The 18,439-nt window shown below is 40.1% G+C and overlaps 1 protein-coding gene across 3 annotated transcripts in view; it reads left to right on the top strand.

The window, feature by feature from the left end:
- The window catches only part of mmd2a (monocyte to macrophage differentiation-associated 2a), an 85,601-nt gene extending 67,465 nt beyond the window's left edge, over nucleotides 1-18,136 (top strand). For all 3 annotated transcript variants that reach the window (XM_039775982.1, XM_039775983.1, XM_039775984.1), the window contains 4 exons: nucleotides 3,193-3,267; nucleotides 5,093-5,194; nucleotides 15,291-15,360; nucleotides 17,621-18,136. In XM_039775982.1, the coding sequence (XP_039631916.1) occupies nucleotides 3,193-3,267; nucleotides 5,093-5,194; nucleotides 15,291-15,360; nucleotides 17,621-17,824 (451 nt within the window). In that variant the 3' untranslated portion in view covers nucleotides 17,825-18,136. The remainder of the gene's footprint in view (nucleotides 1-3,192; nucleotides 3,268-5,092; nucleotides 5,195-15,290; nucleotides 15,361-17,620) is intronic.
- Nucleotides 18,137-18,439: the final 303 nt, after the last annotated feature.

An 18,439-nucleotide genomic window follows, 5' to 3' on the forward strand; every position in this document is an offset into this window, starting at 1 on the left:
GAAAACTAATCTATATATATAATTCACTAAGGGCACGCAAGACACTTAGCACAAGCAAGACAGAGCCCCGCCCGCCAACTCTAAGACCATGGGATACGCTCGGCAGAGTCCCGCCCACCAACTCTAACCCTCCTACCATGTCATGGGATACGCACGACAGAGCCACGCACGCCAACTGTAACCGTCCTCCCGAGTCCAGCGTCGCTCTCGAGGCACGCAACAACTCACCACACGCAGCCTCAGTCACTTTCGTCTGTGCAAAAGTCCACAAGCACCTCCGAGCCACGTTGACTTTACACCGCATGCAAGATCCATGATCGCCAACTCACAGAGCCCCGCCTGCCAACTCTAACTAAGGGCAAGCAAGACAGATAGCCACGCCCACCAACTCTAACTAAGGGCAAGCAAGACACAGAGCGCACGCAAGACAGAGAGCCACGCCCACCAACTCACAGAGCCCCGCCCACCAACTCTAAGACCATGGGATACGCACACATTTAGTGTATAAATGGATATAGATAATTACATGTAAATGATTTGCCAAAATCTGTTGTATGTAAACGATACTGTTTAAAACGTTATTGTTTTTTCATCAGAACACCCAGTTTCCAAGTCTACCTGTATTAGTTTAAATGGCACTTTTACCACTCGCAATAGGGCGGACACGCTGACTTATCGTGTCGACTGGGCAACACAGTGAATGCGGCGTTTATTTATATATGTCTATGTTTTCCGTAGCCTGCTACAGGAAGATACTCTCTCGACCATTGGCACTGGTTTCGCTCCTTGCTATTTTCGTTATGCTGCGATGGTGGCTTCCTAAGCCTTTGTTATACTGAATTCCTTTCTCACCGTTTTCCATTCCTATTCTTACACCGCCATATGCTACGGCAGGCTTCGGCTAGTACAAAATAATTGCGACAGAAGTACAATAAAGAAAAGACAAAACTAAAACACAGAATTAATAACAAAATACTATTAAAAAAATAACAAAAACATTAAGTAAACAAAAAATGTATTTGAACCAGGGATGAGACCCTATCTAGAACATAACAGAATTTCAGACGGATACTTAGACATTTCTCGGTATTTTCTCTTCTCTGAAATCCAGTCTCCTAAAAAAACCTAGTGGAGATCAGAGTGCTAGTTTAGTATCAAATTAAATCTGTCTTTAATGGGGATCATTTACACTGAGGTCTCAAATCAATGTATAGTTCATTTGTAGTTTTGGGAGAAGACACATTAATGGTACTGGATAAAAGCTCTTTCTAAAACACATCAATTACCTCTTCTTTCTGCCTTTTCTCTGAAGACTTGTGTATCCCATAAGGAATCGATGAGTTATTTTACAACAATGCCCTAATTCACATTACAATTAAAGAGAGACACATACAGCAAATTAAATGAAGTGGCTACAAAAAGCTGCCCTGCTGTGCAATCTGTTTAACATTATTAGCCATAGTTAGCGTTTGATCTCCTTTGCATATCAGAAATGATAGACCACCCAGTCAGGTCTAAGGGTTCAGGAATAAAGCAACATTTTGAAAACAATTCAAGGTTAAGGTTGTTGCAACCTACCCCAGCAATAAAGGCCACAAACTAAAAACCAGTAATGACAAAACTCCAGTCTATCACAGGACTCACACGTGCACACACTCACATCCACACAAACACTCAGGGCCAATCTGAAATGACCATTATTAGGGGATGAGGAAGGAAACCTCTGTCTCTGAGAAACAGGGAAAATGTACATAATCTTCAGGGACAATGACTTTATATGGGTTTGCAAACATTCTTAGACTTTGAGCTTCAGTTAATGCCAAAAAATATGGCTTGTCAGAGCACCTCATCTTACTATTGGACAAGAGTTAACAGTTTGACAGAGTGGGGAGTAAATCAGAATGTAATATTAATAACACATTTGATGTATATGACACCTGTTCATTTGACAGTGAAATATAGGATTTCAGGATAAAAGTGTAACTGTTTAAAGAATGACTCTAGATATGTACAACAACAATTAAAAACCTTGATTATACTTTCTGCTGCAGTGGGTTGGCACCCTGCCCGGGATTGGTTCCTGCCTTGTGCCCTGTGTTGGCTGGGATTGGTTCCAGCAGACCCCCATGACCCTGTGTTCGGATTCAGCGGGTTGGAAAATGGATGGATGGATTATACTTTCTGACAACTGAATTGTGTGTTCATGCCAGGTGACCATATACTAAGGGCAGCCATTACTATTAACATACATACTTACTATCTCTGCATCCCAGAATCACTTCTAGTATCTATTCTACCCTTTAGGGGTCCCTTTTTTCCATTACACCCCATGGGAAGTATGGTGTAGGGGCAATGACATTGGACTGTAAAAACTGCAAGGCTGTGGGTTCAGTTCCCACCTCACTGTCACTGTATGACACTGAACAAGTGACTTGGCCTGCCTGTCCTCACAAGTATACACTTGTGCAAGAAACTGTAACATGCAATGAATAAATTACCTTGTAAATTACCTTAATTAAAGACATATGTTTTAATAAGTAACTGCATTTAGCCGTTGTCTAAATAAAACCTTTCTTACTGGATGCCCTGATGTTCTCATGACTATTGGCCATAACAAATTCTCCTAGGCCTTCTCCATTTGAATGTGTCTAAGCTTATCAAATTGAAGCATGTATTACAGCTCAGAGGTGTATTTGCAAACGTGGACAGTTTGGAAAAGGCTGCTGCCAATCTTAATCCCGTCAAACCTGTAATGTTAGGTGATACTCACTTCTGGTTCTCCAATCCACGCAATGCTTTGTTAACCATCAGCTAAAAATGGTGGCACCCATGGGAAACAAAAATGGAATCCAGAAAAGGTATAAAATATGCTACCCTTTAGAAATACTGTTGGAATACAAAAGAAATAATTATTTTTGAATTGTGTGCTGCGGGGATTTGCAGTCCCTATTTTATGGGAGTTCTGCATGACATGGTCTTATATAGTGCTTTTCATACCTAGTCTATCTATCTATCTATCTATCTATCTATCTATCTATCTATCTATCTATCTATCTATCTATCTATCTATCTATCTATCTATCTATAAACCTAACAAACTCATGACAGAAAGGGTAGATGGAGGCCACTGTAATGTCTTTCTAAAATGCTAAGATCCTCAGAAGCTGAGTTTCTTTTCTCTTCTGTCTACAGAATGGTTGAGCACTGCTTTCACATGTGTGATCGTATGGTGATATACTTCTTCATAGCTGCCTCATATGCCCCATGGTAAGTAGTCAATTTTCCATAATTTAAAAGTTATTTTGTATCAAGAATGTTAAACTGTAACATTTTTCATCACTATATATACTAGAGCTAGAATCCGGTCAGCACTTGGGCTGCAAGCAGTTTAATATCATGCGAGTCAGGAGCTGGAAGTTAAAAATCTGACCAGTATAACTGTAAACACTGTTGACCAATTCAGGGGACCTGAGCTGCCACCCTAAGACAGTACCATTTAAATGGCAGATGCAACTTAGCAAGTTAGGTGCCATTAGGGTGTCTCTGAGTGTAATAAATGGCTCCTATTATTCATGTCAAAGGAGAGGAGACCTGGAATTAGCACGATACTTTATTAGAGCACGGAGGCTTAGGACTGCATGAACACTGGATATATCTACAGGAGTTCCAAGATCATTCCTGACCCCAGAGGTGGTATCAACTCCATGTCTGGGGTTCAACTTGGAGTCAACAGTGGAGTGAGAGGCAATTGTTTCACTAATGGAAGGAGGAAAGCCAATAGGTGATGTTAAAAAGGTACAAAAGGTAAGAAGGGAAAATTCTGTGTTGGTATTGTAGTGGATTAGTGTGTTCTGTCTGTTAGACATGGCTTAACCCCTCTGTTAGGAATGCTCACTGAGGCAGCTACAATTGGGTTTTCTATCTATTTCTGTTGTACTTTGAAGTCTCCTCGCTTTTATCCCTCGTCTATCTTATCATTTTGCTAATAAAAACTCTTTTTTCAATTACTGTGGTCTTCATCCCATCAATGTTAGATATGGGAAAGACTCAGAGTGCTTTCACTGTATACAATTGTAGAAGCATGTATTACTAGTATCCATTTTTGTCTTTATATATATATAAAATAAATCATTATATATATATATATAGTATATATAAATATATATATACTGTGTATATATATATATACAGTATATATATATACTGTATATATATATACTGTATATAAATTGTTGTGTAAAGTGTCATATAAAGCATGCATGCTACTACTTATTCAGAGATTCTCTTTTACTAGGTACATATTCACACATACTCTCAAAGATAGCATGGCATTTAGGCAGCAAGAGAATGCGCTTGAAATCCAGATGTTTTGCTTGACCTTCAAAACATTTGTACGATGACCTCAAAAACCTGATGAGTTCACTTCCAAAAAATGTCGACAACTGAGTATCAGTTCAGTTACTTTAAAAGCAGCAGCTTACAGTCTGTCATGGCTGAGAATAATTGCAGGGGCAGATCCGATCCTGCCCTGGTAAAAACAATATTGTACACTTGTTTTTTTCTTAAATTGAGCTCAAATAAACATTATTCGTTCTTTTGATCTCTCAGTGATCATACATAACATTTCAAACTTACTACGTGCTCCTATTTTAAACTGTTTACTGCCATAGCTTGTTTCCAGTAAACATGTTAAAACATCAGTTATTCAATGATTCATAGGTCTTCATGACCTTAATTTCTAATTTATTCTAACACCTTTGAGATGTATACAATACATCCCACAAACACATCTGTTTTAATTAGGTTTAATGTGTCCCATGAGCAATATCTCAATCTTTATTTTACAGTATATATCAAATTTCAGAGCATTCTATAAAAAACAGCCATGTAATGTAGTATCAGGGCATTCAACTTTAAACTACATTTTGAAAGTTCAATTCCTGCCTTTGGTTCAGTAGATGATTAATCAGCCCATCAGTCTTGATGCATTTTCAGTGTTGTTACACAATTAAAGGGGAATAAAACCTTTTGTTTCATTTAGAAAATGCATTTGTTTATCTGGTAATGTTTCCCATTCCCCTTTCTTTCTTAGGCTGAACTTGAGAGAACTAGGACCATGGGCTTCTCACATGCGATGGATCATCTGGATAATGGCCTGCACTGGGACTGCTTACGTGTTTTTCTTTCACGAAAGGTGAGTGTGCGTCTGGTTAAAAAGATGTACAGAGCTTTAAATGAATGACACTGCATCTTAGTGACCTTCTCTTTGGGAACCAGTCTTCAACCTTGTATGGCATAATTCAGAAATATTGGAATCTAGCTAAGATCAGACTAGTCACCAGAGTCATTTCAGAGAAGCTTCTGAGTTCATTTTAGCAGAAGCACTACATTCATCCTCGGCCCTGCTGCACAAGCTCAGACCCACAGACAGTTGTGCAGCAAATGTCAATGCCTTAACATGCGTAAGACACATAGAAGGTGACTGTTCACTTTTAAGTTTTCATTGAAGATGCACAGGAAGTGCAGATTTGTGTATACAGTATATACTCTCTCTATATATAAAATCCTAAGCCTGAAAGTGCAAAGATTTTGTGTCGCGTTTTTATGCCACGCTTTTTGTTACACTTTAATTCGGGCTTATTTTAAAACCTACATATATATGTTTGATAACAGTCTTTTCATAATTCATCAAACTTTAATGTGATGTTGTTAGAGTTTCAGATTCTTATTCTGTTTTTAAATTATGAACTAAAAAATATCAACAACTCACGTCCCGTGAAAAGAGACTTTGTTCCAAGAGATTTGATCACGCCCGGGGCCGGAAATCAAAGACAAAGAATAGGAGAGCTGCCGTACAGGCTTTTAAATGTTCAAGATGCAGATCACGCGGCATGGCAGCAGCAGCAAGCCAGCAGCTGATCGAGCAAAGAGGAGGTAAAAAAAAAAACCTATTTATTTCCCATTGTATCACCGTTTTAAGAGGGAGTTTCGGAGGAGTAACCACATCTCCTTGGGGTGCATCCAGCCCCTTTCTTCACAACGCGAACGGCAAAGACGCAAATGTTCTCTCCGAGTAGCAGTGAAGAAAGATAATAGACAGCTACAGAACTGACATACTTGTCTGCATGGTGGCCACATTTGGAATTTTTCCTGTTGTGCGTATGTAGCCCTCACATACAAACCAAACATACATTTTGACACCTGCCTGGCTTGAGTTTATCTAAAGTGAGCTTTGCGTGAACAATTTAGAGCGGAACAGTTATGTAACGGTAAAATGGAAAGGCAACAGTGGTGAGCTATGGAGAGGCAACACCATTTCATGTAATCGGCACAAAGTTTCTGATATTGTCAAGGCAACAGATATCTGGGTCGTGAAAAGTAGTTCAAGGCTCAAACATAAATGCATATTGATGGAAAAAACAAAAGCAATGTGTTCTGGAATGTGCAAGAATCAAGTTATAGCTTGAACTTTCACAAAATGTTTTTAATTTTGTCATTGCCTTCTGAAAAATCACTACAACTTGTGTGGTTTGAATACATACAGTGCAGCACTCTGCATCTAGTTGAAAACTTCAGTGAATTTCAGCAGGTTTTACTCCCTCTGCCCAAAGAAATCTCATTACAGCACATTGTTCAACAATGGTGCAATCCCACTGAGCAGAGTCCATATTCATTTGACATTGGCTTCAACTAGACTAACGGCAGAGCGCTGCACTTTGAGTGTTCAAACTACCCATAAGCCATTGCGAACGTGTTGTAGTGCATCAGCTTCTATCCATTGTGGTTATCGCATCATTTTTAAATTGCCTTTTCTTTTTGATTTACCCTCATATTATTCAATGTTTACATTTAGTTAAATAGTCAGCCTTAATGTCAAACAACATCCGAACACCAAGTAAGCATGCAGAAGTTCTGCAGATTTTCAACAAGTCTTCTTTCCAGTATTAAGAGTGTTGTCCAGTTTAGAGTTCGCAAATGAAGAGGACATTCTATTCATAATTCATTAAATATTTTGAGTGTTGCTGCCAGAGTAATCCAAGATTCTATTAACCCATTTTCCCCAGCTCTTTAAATCAAAAATTAATACGAGAAAATTAACTTGATTAATGTGACACACTCATGGTAATACGGTGGAGTAGCTCCCACCAAGAACCAGTTTAGGTGTTGGGTAGATTGCCACAGTTACTACTAAGGGTAATGATGGGATAGGCCCATTTTAATTGGTCTAATGTGTGCACTACTATGAGTATCCATCCATTATCCAACCCGCTATATCCTAACTACAAGGTCACAGGGGTCTGCTGGAGCTAATCCCAGCCAACAAAAGGCAGGAAACAAACTCCGGGTAGGGTGCCAGCCCACTGCAGGGCACACACACACACACACAAAGCAGAATTTAGGATTGCCAGTGCACCTAACCTGCATGTCTTTGGACTGTGGGAGGAAACCCATGCAGATACAGAGAGAACATGCAAACTCCACGCAGGGAGGACCCGGGAAGTGAACTCAGGTCTCCTTACTGCGTGGCAGCAGCGCTACCACTGTGCCACTGTGCGAACCTACTATGAGTATACCTAGTTTAATTTTATTTAATTTAATCTCTGACCTGCTCACTCTACCCATTGGCTAACCTCCTTTTGCTTCTCTGAGCGGCACACATTTGTCACAAACCTGGAGGTTAAATTAAAATCCATTAACAGATAAGGCTAACTTGTTGCCATGTAGGATAATAAGAATCATCCATCCATTGTCTAACCCACTGAATCTGAATACAGGGTCACGGGGGTCTGCTGGAGCCAATCCCAGCCAACACAGGGCACAAGGCAGGAACCAATCCCGGGCAGGGTGCCAACCCACCGCATGACACACACAAACACCAGGGCCAATTCAGAATCGCCAATCCACCTAACCTGCATGTTTTTGGATTGTGGGAGGAAACCAGAGCGTCCGGAGGAAACCCACGCAAACACGGGGAGAACATGCAAACTCCACGCAGGGAGGACCTGGGAAGCGAACCCGGGTCTCCTAACTGCGAGGCAGCAGCGCTACCACTGCGCCACTGTGCCAACCTACTATGAGTATACCTAGTTTAATTTTATTTAATTTAATCTCTGACCTGCTCACTCTACCCATTGGCTAACCTCCTTTTGCTTCTCTGAGCGGCACACATTTGTCACAAACCTGGAGGTTAAATTAAAATCCATTAACAGATAAGGCTAACTTGTTGCCATGTAGGATAATAAGAATCATTAATATATAATTAGTCATTTTTATATATACAAAAAAAGCATAGTGTTTATATTTAGTTCCAGAAGCTTTTATTGTCAGGTATAAACAAGCAAACGGATGTTTGGACTTTACAGGATAAATGTTTTACTTTGCAAGAGGCCCATAGGTTAGTGCTGCTCAATCCAGTGTCCTCAGTCAAATCCTGTGTCTGCTGGTTGTCTTTATGTTCTCTTCAGGTCTGCACATTTCTACTCAAGGATGTGTGGGTATTACCAACTGGACCTGTATGATGGGTTGGAGCCTCACCCAAGTATGATTCCTGCCTTGCTCCCAAGGCTGCTGGAATAGCTCTGAACCTAAACTGCGATGTTTATCTATACATCTTTTTCTATGCCTGCTTCATAATGAATCTCATATACTCTGTAACTTTCAATTTCTTACTCTACTCTCAACTTTTTGACAAAGAGCAGAGTTAGCCTGGAGACCGAAAGGCATGCAATTAAATGCTGAGCACATGGATTTCTCTTTTTGTAAAGCTGCCTGCACGTCTCACACTACTGGCTATTTCTCTACTTGCCAGTTACGCCCTACTTGCCGGGAAGAAGTTGCTGTACGAGAAGTTACGGTGTGAGAGTGGGCAGATCAGGAAGAACAACATTCAAAAGTAGCAGTGTGCGTTTTAGAACTTCTTCTCTTCTCAGTTAAAATGACACTCTTGCTGCTACCTCCAACAAAACATGGTCTGCCCTAAAAGAAAACTCTGCTTTAATTTAAAATCCCCTTCCTCTCACTGAATAAAAAAGCATGTATGGGTAATATAGCGTCTTCATAGTAAGGTTGGGACCATGCATTGATAAAGCGTGTTTCTGAACCACCACATGACAAATCACTCGAGGATCCCAAATTAGGACGTGAGTGCAGCTATACAGAGGGTGACACCTCAGCACCACACTAGGGAAGGTGTTCGAATGGAATAGTGGGAGTTTTTGTTACAGTGGCTGGACTGCCAGTCCTGCCACTAACCCCTGAGCTTTCCCTGCAAGTTGAAGGACCTGCTTGCATGTTAATGTCATACACAAGACGGAGCAATTGCAGTTTAAGGGCCTTCCTCAAGGGCCCAATGGAGTGGAATCACTTATGCCATTTACAGGATTCGAACCAGCAACCATCCGATTGCCAGCACAGATCCCTAACCTCAGAGCCACCACCATACACACTTTTCTCTGTGCTAGTAAAAAGCAAATATGATACAGGATGATTCTAAAAAAGGAAAAATATTATAAGAGTTCCCATAAAAATGCGTAAATTATTCTATATATGTTAGGAATATGAATAAACGGATTAAAAATAATGACAGGTTTGATATTCTTATAAATAGTATTCTGTATCATCTTAAATTACTGTAAACATTTTTGTAAATAGTGTATTAAACCATGTACAGGAAATGCTTTCTTTTTTTTTAACACATAATAACAAAGCACAACTCAACCAAGTGAAAACAACATAGTAAGTACAATAGTAAGTTCCAAAGAAACGCTGTGAAAATCACCCAAAGCAACCTACAAAGTCACAATACATTACATTTTATTATTCAAACAAGGTTTAAAGAACATTTCTTCTAGACCAGTGGCTCTCAAGTTCAGTCCTGGCCCCCTGCTGAGGGTGTAGATTTTTGTTCCAACCAGTCCCTCAATTTTTTTATACTTTTAAGATTCTGTATCATCTTAAAATACTGTAAACATTTTTCTAAATAGTGTATTAAACCATGTACAGGAAATGTTTTCTTTTTTTTTAAAACGTAATAACAAAGCACAACTCAACCAAGTGGAAACAACATCCATCCATCCATCCATCCATCCATCCATCCATCCATTATCCAGCCCGCTATATCCTAACTACAGGGTCATGGAGGTCTGCTGGAGCCAATCCCAGCCAACACAGGGCACAAGGCAGGAAACAAACGCCGGGCAGTGAAAACAACATAGTAAGTACAATATTAAGTTTCAAAGACACACTGTGAAAATCAGCAATTGGGACAGGATGGTGGTGTTTTTCTAGCAGGAGGAGGGTGTCCTAAAATTGACATACATGAGTGTCACTGAACCTACCACAACATAGTTAAAGTCACATATAAAGCCACACCACATAGAAAATCCACCCAAAGTCCCTGGCACATTCATCATGCTTCAGGAGCAGTAGCATACCTTGGGTTTCAAAGTCCTTGTTGCCTTTTCTTGTTTTTTGTTAATTAACAATACAGCAGGCTTGTTGCTCTGTACAATAAGCACTGTGCGCGAAAAAAAATGGTGTTGAGATTTACAGAGCAACATCTTTAGGTCTGAGATAGAGAAGTGTACTGGTGCCGATATTTAAGAATAAGAGAGATGTGTAGGACTGCAGTAACTACAGGGGGATAAAACTGATGAGCCACAGCATGAAGTTATGGGAAAGAGTAGTGGAAGCTAGGTTAAGAAGTGAGATGATGATTAGTGAGCAGCAGTATGGTTTCATGCCAAGAAAGAGCACCACAGATGCGATGTTTGCTCTGAGGGTGTTGATGGAGAAGTGTAGAGAAGGCCAGAAGGAGTTGCATTGCGTCTTTGTGGACCTGGAGAAGGCATATGACAGGGTGTCTCGAGAGGAGCTGTGGTATTGTATGAGGAAGACGGGAGTGGCAGAGAAGTACGTAAGAGTTGTACAGGATATGTACGAGGGAAGTGTGACTGTGGTGAGGTCTGCGGTAGGAGTGATGGATGCATTCAAGGTGGAGGTAGGATTACATCAGGGATCGGCTCTGAGCACTTTCTTATTTGCAATGGTGATGCACAGGTTGACAGACGAGATTAGACAGGAGTCCCTGTGGACTATAATGTTTGCTGATGACATTGTGATCTGTAGTGAGAGTAGGGAGCAGGTTGAGGAGACCCTGGAGAGGTGGAGATATGCTCTAGAGAGGAGAGGAATGAAGGTCAGTAGGAACAAGACAGAATACATGTGTGTGAATGAGAGGAAGGTCAGTGGAATGGTGAGGATGTAGGAAGTAGACAGAGTTCGTGAAGGTGGATGAGTTTAAATACTTGGGATCAACAGTACAGAGTAATGGGGACTGTGGAAGAGAGGTGAAAAAGAGAGTGCAGGCAGGGTGGAATAGGTGGAGAAGAGCGTTAGGAGTAATTTGTGACAGATGGATATCAGCAAGAGTGAAAGGGAAGATCTACAGGACGGTAGTGAGACCAGAGCTATGTTATATGGGTTGGAGACGGTGGCACTGACCAGAAAGCAGGAGACAGAGCTGGAGGTGGCAGAGTTAAAGATGCTAAGATTTGCATTCAGTGTGACGAGAATGGATAGGATTAGAATTGAGTACATTAGAGGGTCAACTCAAGTTGGACGGTTGGGAGACAAAGCCAAAGAGGCGAGATTGTGTTGGTTTGGACATGTGCAGAGGAGAGATGCTGAGTATATTGGGAGAAGGATGCTAAGGATAGAGCTGCCAGGGCAGAGAAAAAGAGGAAGGCCTAAGAGAAGGTTTATGAATGTGTTGAGAGAGGACATGCAGGTGATGGGTGTAACAGAACAAGATGCAGAGGACAAGAAGATATGGAACAAGATGATCCGCTGTGGCGACCCCTAACGGGAGCAGCTGAAAGAAGATGAAAAAAATGGTGTTGCGATTTACAGAGCAACATCTTTAGTTCTGAGATGGAATTGTTTTGGAAGAATAAAACTGTTCAGGTTTTGGGGTATTTTCATAATTCAGCATCTATCCACTTGTATTAATTTTTAGTTGAGTTTCAGGCTGACAACTTCAACTGCCTTGGCAGAGTTATTTATTTAGAGATGGCAAAGAAAAGGGAAAATGAAAAAGAGTACTAAGCTGCCAGGTTGTAGTGTTAGCGGCCACTATAAATAAATCCGCCATGAGCTGTGCCATTAAGGACTTAAATGTTGTAGAAGCACTTGAGCTTTTTCCTTCTTGCACAATTGTGTCACGTTGAATTATGGTATAGACAATGCTAGTGTTGCTGTTTCACGGTTCCAGACTCCTGGGCTCATATTCCAGCCTGCTGATTGTCTGCGTGGAGCTTGTGTGTCCTCTCATGCCTGAGTGGAGTTGAACCGGATACCACAGTTGCCAGGAGCATCTTAAAATCATCAAGGAGGGTTGACTGGTGACTCTATAATATAGCCTTACATAAGTAAAGCGAGGGATGTTAGTAAATGTGCTTTTATTTAAGACACACCTGAAGACTCTCTTGTTTGGTGAAATTCTGTCTAAAGCTAAGATGTTAGTTTTTATTATCTAGGAATTATAACTCATTTGAGTTTTTGTTCTGAGCTCTCCACTTGTGATGATCAATTTTGTAACCTTATTCTTTAACACTTGTTCCTAAACAGTCCCCAGATATTACTCAGTTTAGGTTGACGTCTTATGTAAGTCACTTTGGATAAAACTGTCTGCTAAGAAAATAATTTGTGTCCTATTCAAAATGGGTTTCACTCTTGTTTCTGATGATGTTAAGAATTGAAACTGAATCTGACCTGGAATAAATAGGTTCAGAAAATTACTATTTTGTCACATTTTATGGCATGTGACGTCCAGAGTGTTCTTCTACCTCCACCTACTGGTCTGAAAATATATTGCAATTTTACTCTCTTATTTAACAGACCCTTCACCTAAAGCAATCTACAAAGTCACAATACATTTTATTATTCAAACAAGGCTTGAAGAACCTGCGGTGGGCTGGCGCCCTGCCCAGGGTTTCCTGCCTTGCTCCCTGTGTTGGCTGGGATTGGCTCCAGCAGACCCCCGTGACCCTGTAGTTGGGATATAGTGGGTTGGATAATGGATGGATGGATGGATGGATGGTTTAAAGAACATTTCTTCTAGACCAGCAGTTCTCAAGTTCAGTCCTGGCCACCCACTGTGGCTGTAGATTTTTGTTCCAACCAGTTCCTCAATTTTTTTATACTTTTACTTCTATCTATCTATCTATCTATCTATCTATCTATCTATCTATCTATCTATCTATCTATCTATCTATCTATCTATTTTATAGTGTCGTTCTTCTTGTTTATACCTATTTGACAAGTTACATCAGACCTTTCAGCCATGAAAGTATGTGAGAATTTGTGCGTAAATCCTTCTCTATAGGTCATCTGTGACACTTGTGTAAACCTTGTAAGAGATGGACCTTGAAAAGTGCTTCTCAAGAACCTGTTTAAGGCCATGCCAAATGATGCTATTTTTCCGGTGGGTACGATACTCTAAATTAATTTGACTAACCTAAAAAGGCCCAGCTAAACACAAATGTCTTCCTTAATACAGCCATGACCCTCCATACCCAATACCTTCAATCACTCAGTGACAGCCAATTTTGTTGAGTACAGTATGGCGACTCACACCTCATCGTACACTTGTTCCACCCTTGTTGCACCACCTCACTCTCTGTTTAGATATTGTAGTTCCTCACTTGTCCTGACCAACTGCTGGTTGTTGAATATTTTGCACCTGACATTTCCTACAAATAAAGATATAAAGGCGTGAGTGTCTCATACAGCTGCCATTTCTCTGTTACAAAATATCTGATACAGAAAACAATACATTACACAAAACAATACAATAATAACAAATACAATTTAAATGAACCAAATTCAAGGGAAGGTTAATTACAACAAAGAGTCAGTGCTGCTCAAAATAAAACTAGACAGTCTTCTTTTACTCAGTGGAATGGTGGCTTTCCTTCTTTCCCACCTTCCTAGTGCTACAAGCACTATGTTTTTCATCTCTTGTTCTTTCCTGCCTCTGTCCTGTCTTCCTTTCCATCAGTTAGTATTTCCCCAAAACACCTCTTGAGACTAGACTTATTGGAACTCTACAAGGGAGTGGTCTCTTAGTCCCATCAAGGGTTGTTTATGAAGTCAGGAGCAGATTTTCATACTCTAGGGGCCACCAGGCCATCCTGAGAACATTCTGAGTCCTGCTCAGGTTTTGAAGGGCCAAGCCTCACTTTTGAAAAGACAATGGGCTCCCATTTATTATGGCTCTAGTGAGGGGTGGGTGTTGCATGTTGGTCAGACATGCCACGTGCTGACTTTAAGGGGGTTTCACTGGTCTCCAACTGGTCTGTCATGCCTTCATTATCTCTTTGTGAGGAGATCAGACACCTTTGGGATGGGCCGTGTTGCCTGCTGTCTACAGCCACTAGATAGTAATTGACAATTGACTGGGCTTACCTACTGTCCTGTTATGGGCAGAGGGTATCCTGTAGTCTTTCTTTATTGGTGTCATATTTATTCTATATCTCCTTTTTTTATTTTCATCGTTGCTATCCTCTCCTGGGACCTTCCCAAATGTCCCAAATGCTCCAGAGCCATGTTTAATGTTAGAAGAAATTAAGAAGATCTTTGAGTGATGAGATCAGTAGATCTCTACTACTCTATGCAGACATTAATGATTGTAGAATGCCCAGTTGGGATGGGTTAGTCATGTAGTTCTGGAGCCACCAAGAGGTTTATTTTCTCCAGTATACTTACCAGTTGGAATTTTTACTTTCCTCTTCTCCCTGGGCATCTGACCATAGCTTACTGTATACCTGTCATTCTACACCTTTTGAGATTATAATTTCTCCTTTTTTGTTTTTTGTAAAGCATTTGGAACTACACCCTTAACATGAAATTGTACTATAGGAAAAAATGTTGCAGTTATTGTTGATACATTGACAAGGCCTCCTGCCTCTTGTTCAGACTGGCACATAAAATGAGTGTGGATATGTCTCATGCTTCCTTGCTACCACTTCTGCTCTTGGTATCGCATCCCCTTGTCAGTCAGGAAAAACCTTAAAAATGCCTAAATGCAAATTGAAAAACAAACTCATTTGCTTTGTAATTTGCTGTATCTTTAAGCTACCCTCAGCCTTCACAGTATCTAGTGTATGTCTCTGCACTCATAGATGTACTGTAAAAATGTGCAAAGTTGATATTTGTGTGCAAAACAATATTTACAGCAAAGACAGAATTAAATCCAGCTATAAAGATGAGTTTTTTCCTTCATATTGCAGGTACAAGATTGTGGAGCTCGTCTGCTACGTAGTGATGGGTGTCTTTCCAGCACTGGTCATACTATCTATGGTAAGAAAGCAGAGGCAGAAAGTATGGAGAAGTCATTTGGTGAAGGTTTTGGGTAATAAACATCTTTACATGCTAATATTATTTTCATCACCCTCCTTTCTAAACTTGACTTTCAAGTAGATTATTTTTCACATCCTCCTATTTTCTGAACCTGCTTTTTTATGACATATCTATTTGAAGCCTGTCATAGCAGCTTTGGGGACAGGGCAAGGACCATCCTTGAATGGAATGGTGGTCTACCACCGGGAACACACATACACTTGGCCATTATACTACACCAGTTTAGAGAATACAGTTGGCTGTGTTTTAGAGATGTGGGAGGACAATGGAGTGTCAGGAGAACCACCTAACTAAAAGAGAACTGAACTTTAGGAATGCCAGTGCAATGCAATGCAAGTGAACAGAATAACAAGTTTCAGTGGCTCTAAGGCGATTACAAAGGTTTTTCTACTAACCAATTATCATGTAAAATGAGTAATTAGGATAAGCTAAGGAAGCTGACCTTTAGCACATCCAAAGAGTGGCTGCTGAAAAATGGAGCTCTGCAATCATATGTGAATAATAAGTGAAAAATCAGTCATTTTGTAGCAGTCATGAAGATGCTAAGATTTACACTGTCTGAAGATGGTGGCTTGTTTATTTTATTATGGGGACCTCAGCAGCACACTCAGCCTTGACCCAACACTCACACACCCATACACAGTGACACTGACAAGCAATTAACAATAAATACATAATAAAGATAATAAAGTATATACACAAAAAATAAAGAAGCAACAAAAAAAAATTATTCAAAAAACACGTATGCAAAACCTCTTTCCAAACTCCACCAGCAATAATTATTTACATTACATACATGAGACTGAACGAAACAACAGACACTACTCAAGTAAACAATTAACACGTTAAAGTCCAACACAGCCCAGTACAGCAGGCACAGATGGCAATGCGTGGAATGAAAAAAACATGCGAAGAGCCAGCTAAAAGAAATGTCAAGTTTTGTCCTACCAGGTTCCAGGAAGATTTGGCGTGATTGGGAGCATTACCCAGAAGATGACGTATCCATACATGGGACGCAGGCATAGGACAGCACATACATCCAGAAGAAACTGTAATCCACGGTGGTTGTAAACCAATAGTGTATGTGATGCACAGAAAAAAATTACAGTTGATCGCGATCCCCTCAGCATATTTTTGGCTCCTTTTTAAAGAGTCCACTTAGTGATTCTTCTCCCAGCAACTCCGGTGCCCTCTGAATCTGCCCAATGGCAGAATACTGCCTGGGGGGCTGCTGGTAGTCATAGGCAATTAAAATACTGCTGCTACAATTTCAAACAGTAAACGCCATTAGCAACAGAAGTAATATCTTGGCTGTATTTTTAAAACAATTTGATGGTATCTTGATAAAAATGGTAACTTAGTCTATAAACAACATGAAACTTTATGGGTGTGTCCACACTTTTGACTGGTAGTATATCAATATATACTGTATGTATTAAATAAGACAATTAATTGAAGGCACTTTTAGTCCCCCCATCAAGTATACGAGACATAAAGGGTAATTTATGGTTAGATTATGTAATCTATCAACTGAATACAAAGCTTATCTATTCACTAAACTTCATTCTAGCAAAAAGCCCTAGCATTCCATGTGGGGTTATTTTTGCTGTACTCTGTGGCTACCAAGATGAACACCAAGCTCCCTGCCAATCCTGCATGGGTTAAACAGGCAAGAAAAGAAATGGATGGGTTTTAATAACTGTGATTAACATTTTAAATCAAACTCTACCACTAGCAATGAATACAAAACACACTCAGAATTAACTATAAGTTATTCTTACTTCAGAATGCAATATATGAAATCTAACCGACTATTTAAAGATTGGCCTCTGGAAACTTGTTAAGGATAAATGTTGCACAAACACAGACACATGGAATAAGCTACCAAGTAGTGTGGTAGACAGTAGGACTTTAGGGACTTGATGTTATTTCAGAAGAATTAAGTGCATAGGACTGGCGAGCTTTGTTGGGCTGAATGGCCTTTTCTCGTCCAGATTGTTCTAATGTTCTACTGTTTGTCTAATGATGACAGCATAAGCTCCCGTTCCCTACAGCCCACTATGGGAATAGACAGGTTCAGAAAATGGATGGACGCATAGATAAAGACATTGTCTCTTTTTCTCCTTTTACAGAGTCATCTGATGGTACATTTTATAAATGGTGCGGCATTGAGTGATTGATTGCTTTCTGTCTTCCACAGGCTCAGCGAGATGGACTCTTTGAGCTCATCCTAGGAGGATTTTTTTACTGCCTGGGTATGGTTTTCTTCAAGAGTGATGGCCGTATACCTTTTGCCCATGCCATCTGGCACCTGTTTGTGGCAATTGGAGCTGGAATTCACTACTATGCCATTTGGAGGTACCTTTACACAACAGACAATGCAGATGCGAAAACCTCAAGATAGCAATCTGCTCTATAAATATGTGACATATAGGAAGATTGTGGTGCTACATCAGCAAGTGAAGAGGTGTCCTTGTCTCCTTCAGTGTTGGTTTTTTCTTTATATTTTTCTAGAAACTGATTTCTCTAACAGTGTTTCCTTTACATTTAAATTGAAAGTGTACAACCAGGAAAAAAAAAAGACAGGCTTAGTAAATTAAACACGAGAAGTGTTAAGTGAATTAGACATGAGAAGTGTCAGAGTGTGCAAAACAGAAATACTTAGGAATCTCATCAGCCTATTAACAAACTGTGGTGACGTGAGATGAATGTCTGGTAGTCTGTGCTTTACAATGACTAACATCAGAAAGAGTCAAAGTAAAGATCTACTAATGTTGTAGATTTTCATATATTTCTTGGTCTTAAAGCGATCAGAACTGTAAGTATATGCCTTGCTCCTCGGAGAAGACATGCCATCATTTTATGTGCATTATGTTCCGTTCTTTGCAATATTGTAAGGCACTGTGTGCACTGATGGTACATTATTAGGAAATTTATCCTAATTTAAAAATGCTAATTCACGTTCAAGGAAAGGTCACTGTACTAATCAGACACCAAGTAAAATACTCTGACCTTGTCG

The sequence above is a fragment of the Polypterus senegalus genome, chromosome 13, assembly GCF_016835505.1.
Source record: "Polypterus senegalus isolate Bchr_013 chromosome 13, ASM1683550v1, whole genome shotgun sequence".
NCBI classification, from domain to species: domain Eukaryota; kingdom Metazoa; phylum Chordata; class Cladistia; order Polypteriformes; family Polypteridae; genus Polypterus; species Polypterus senegalus.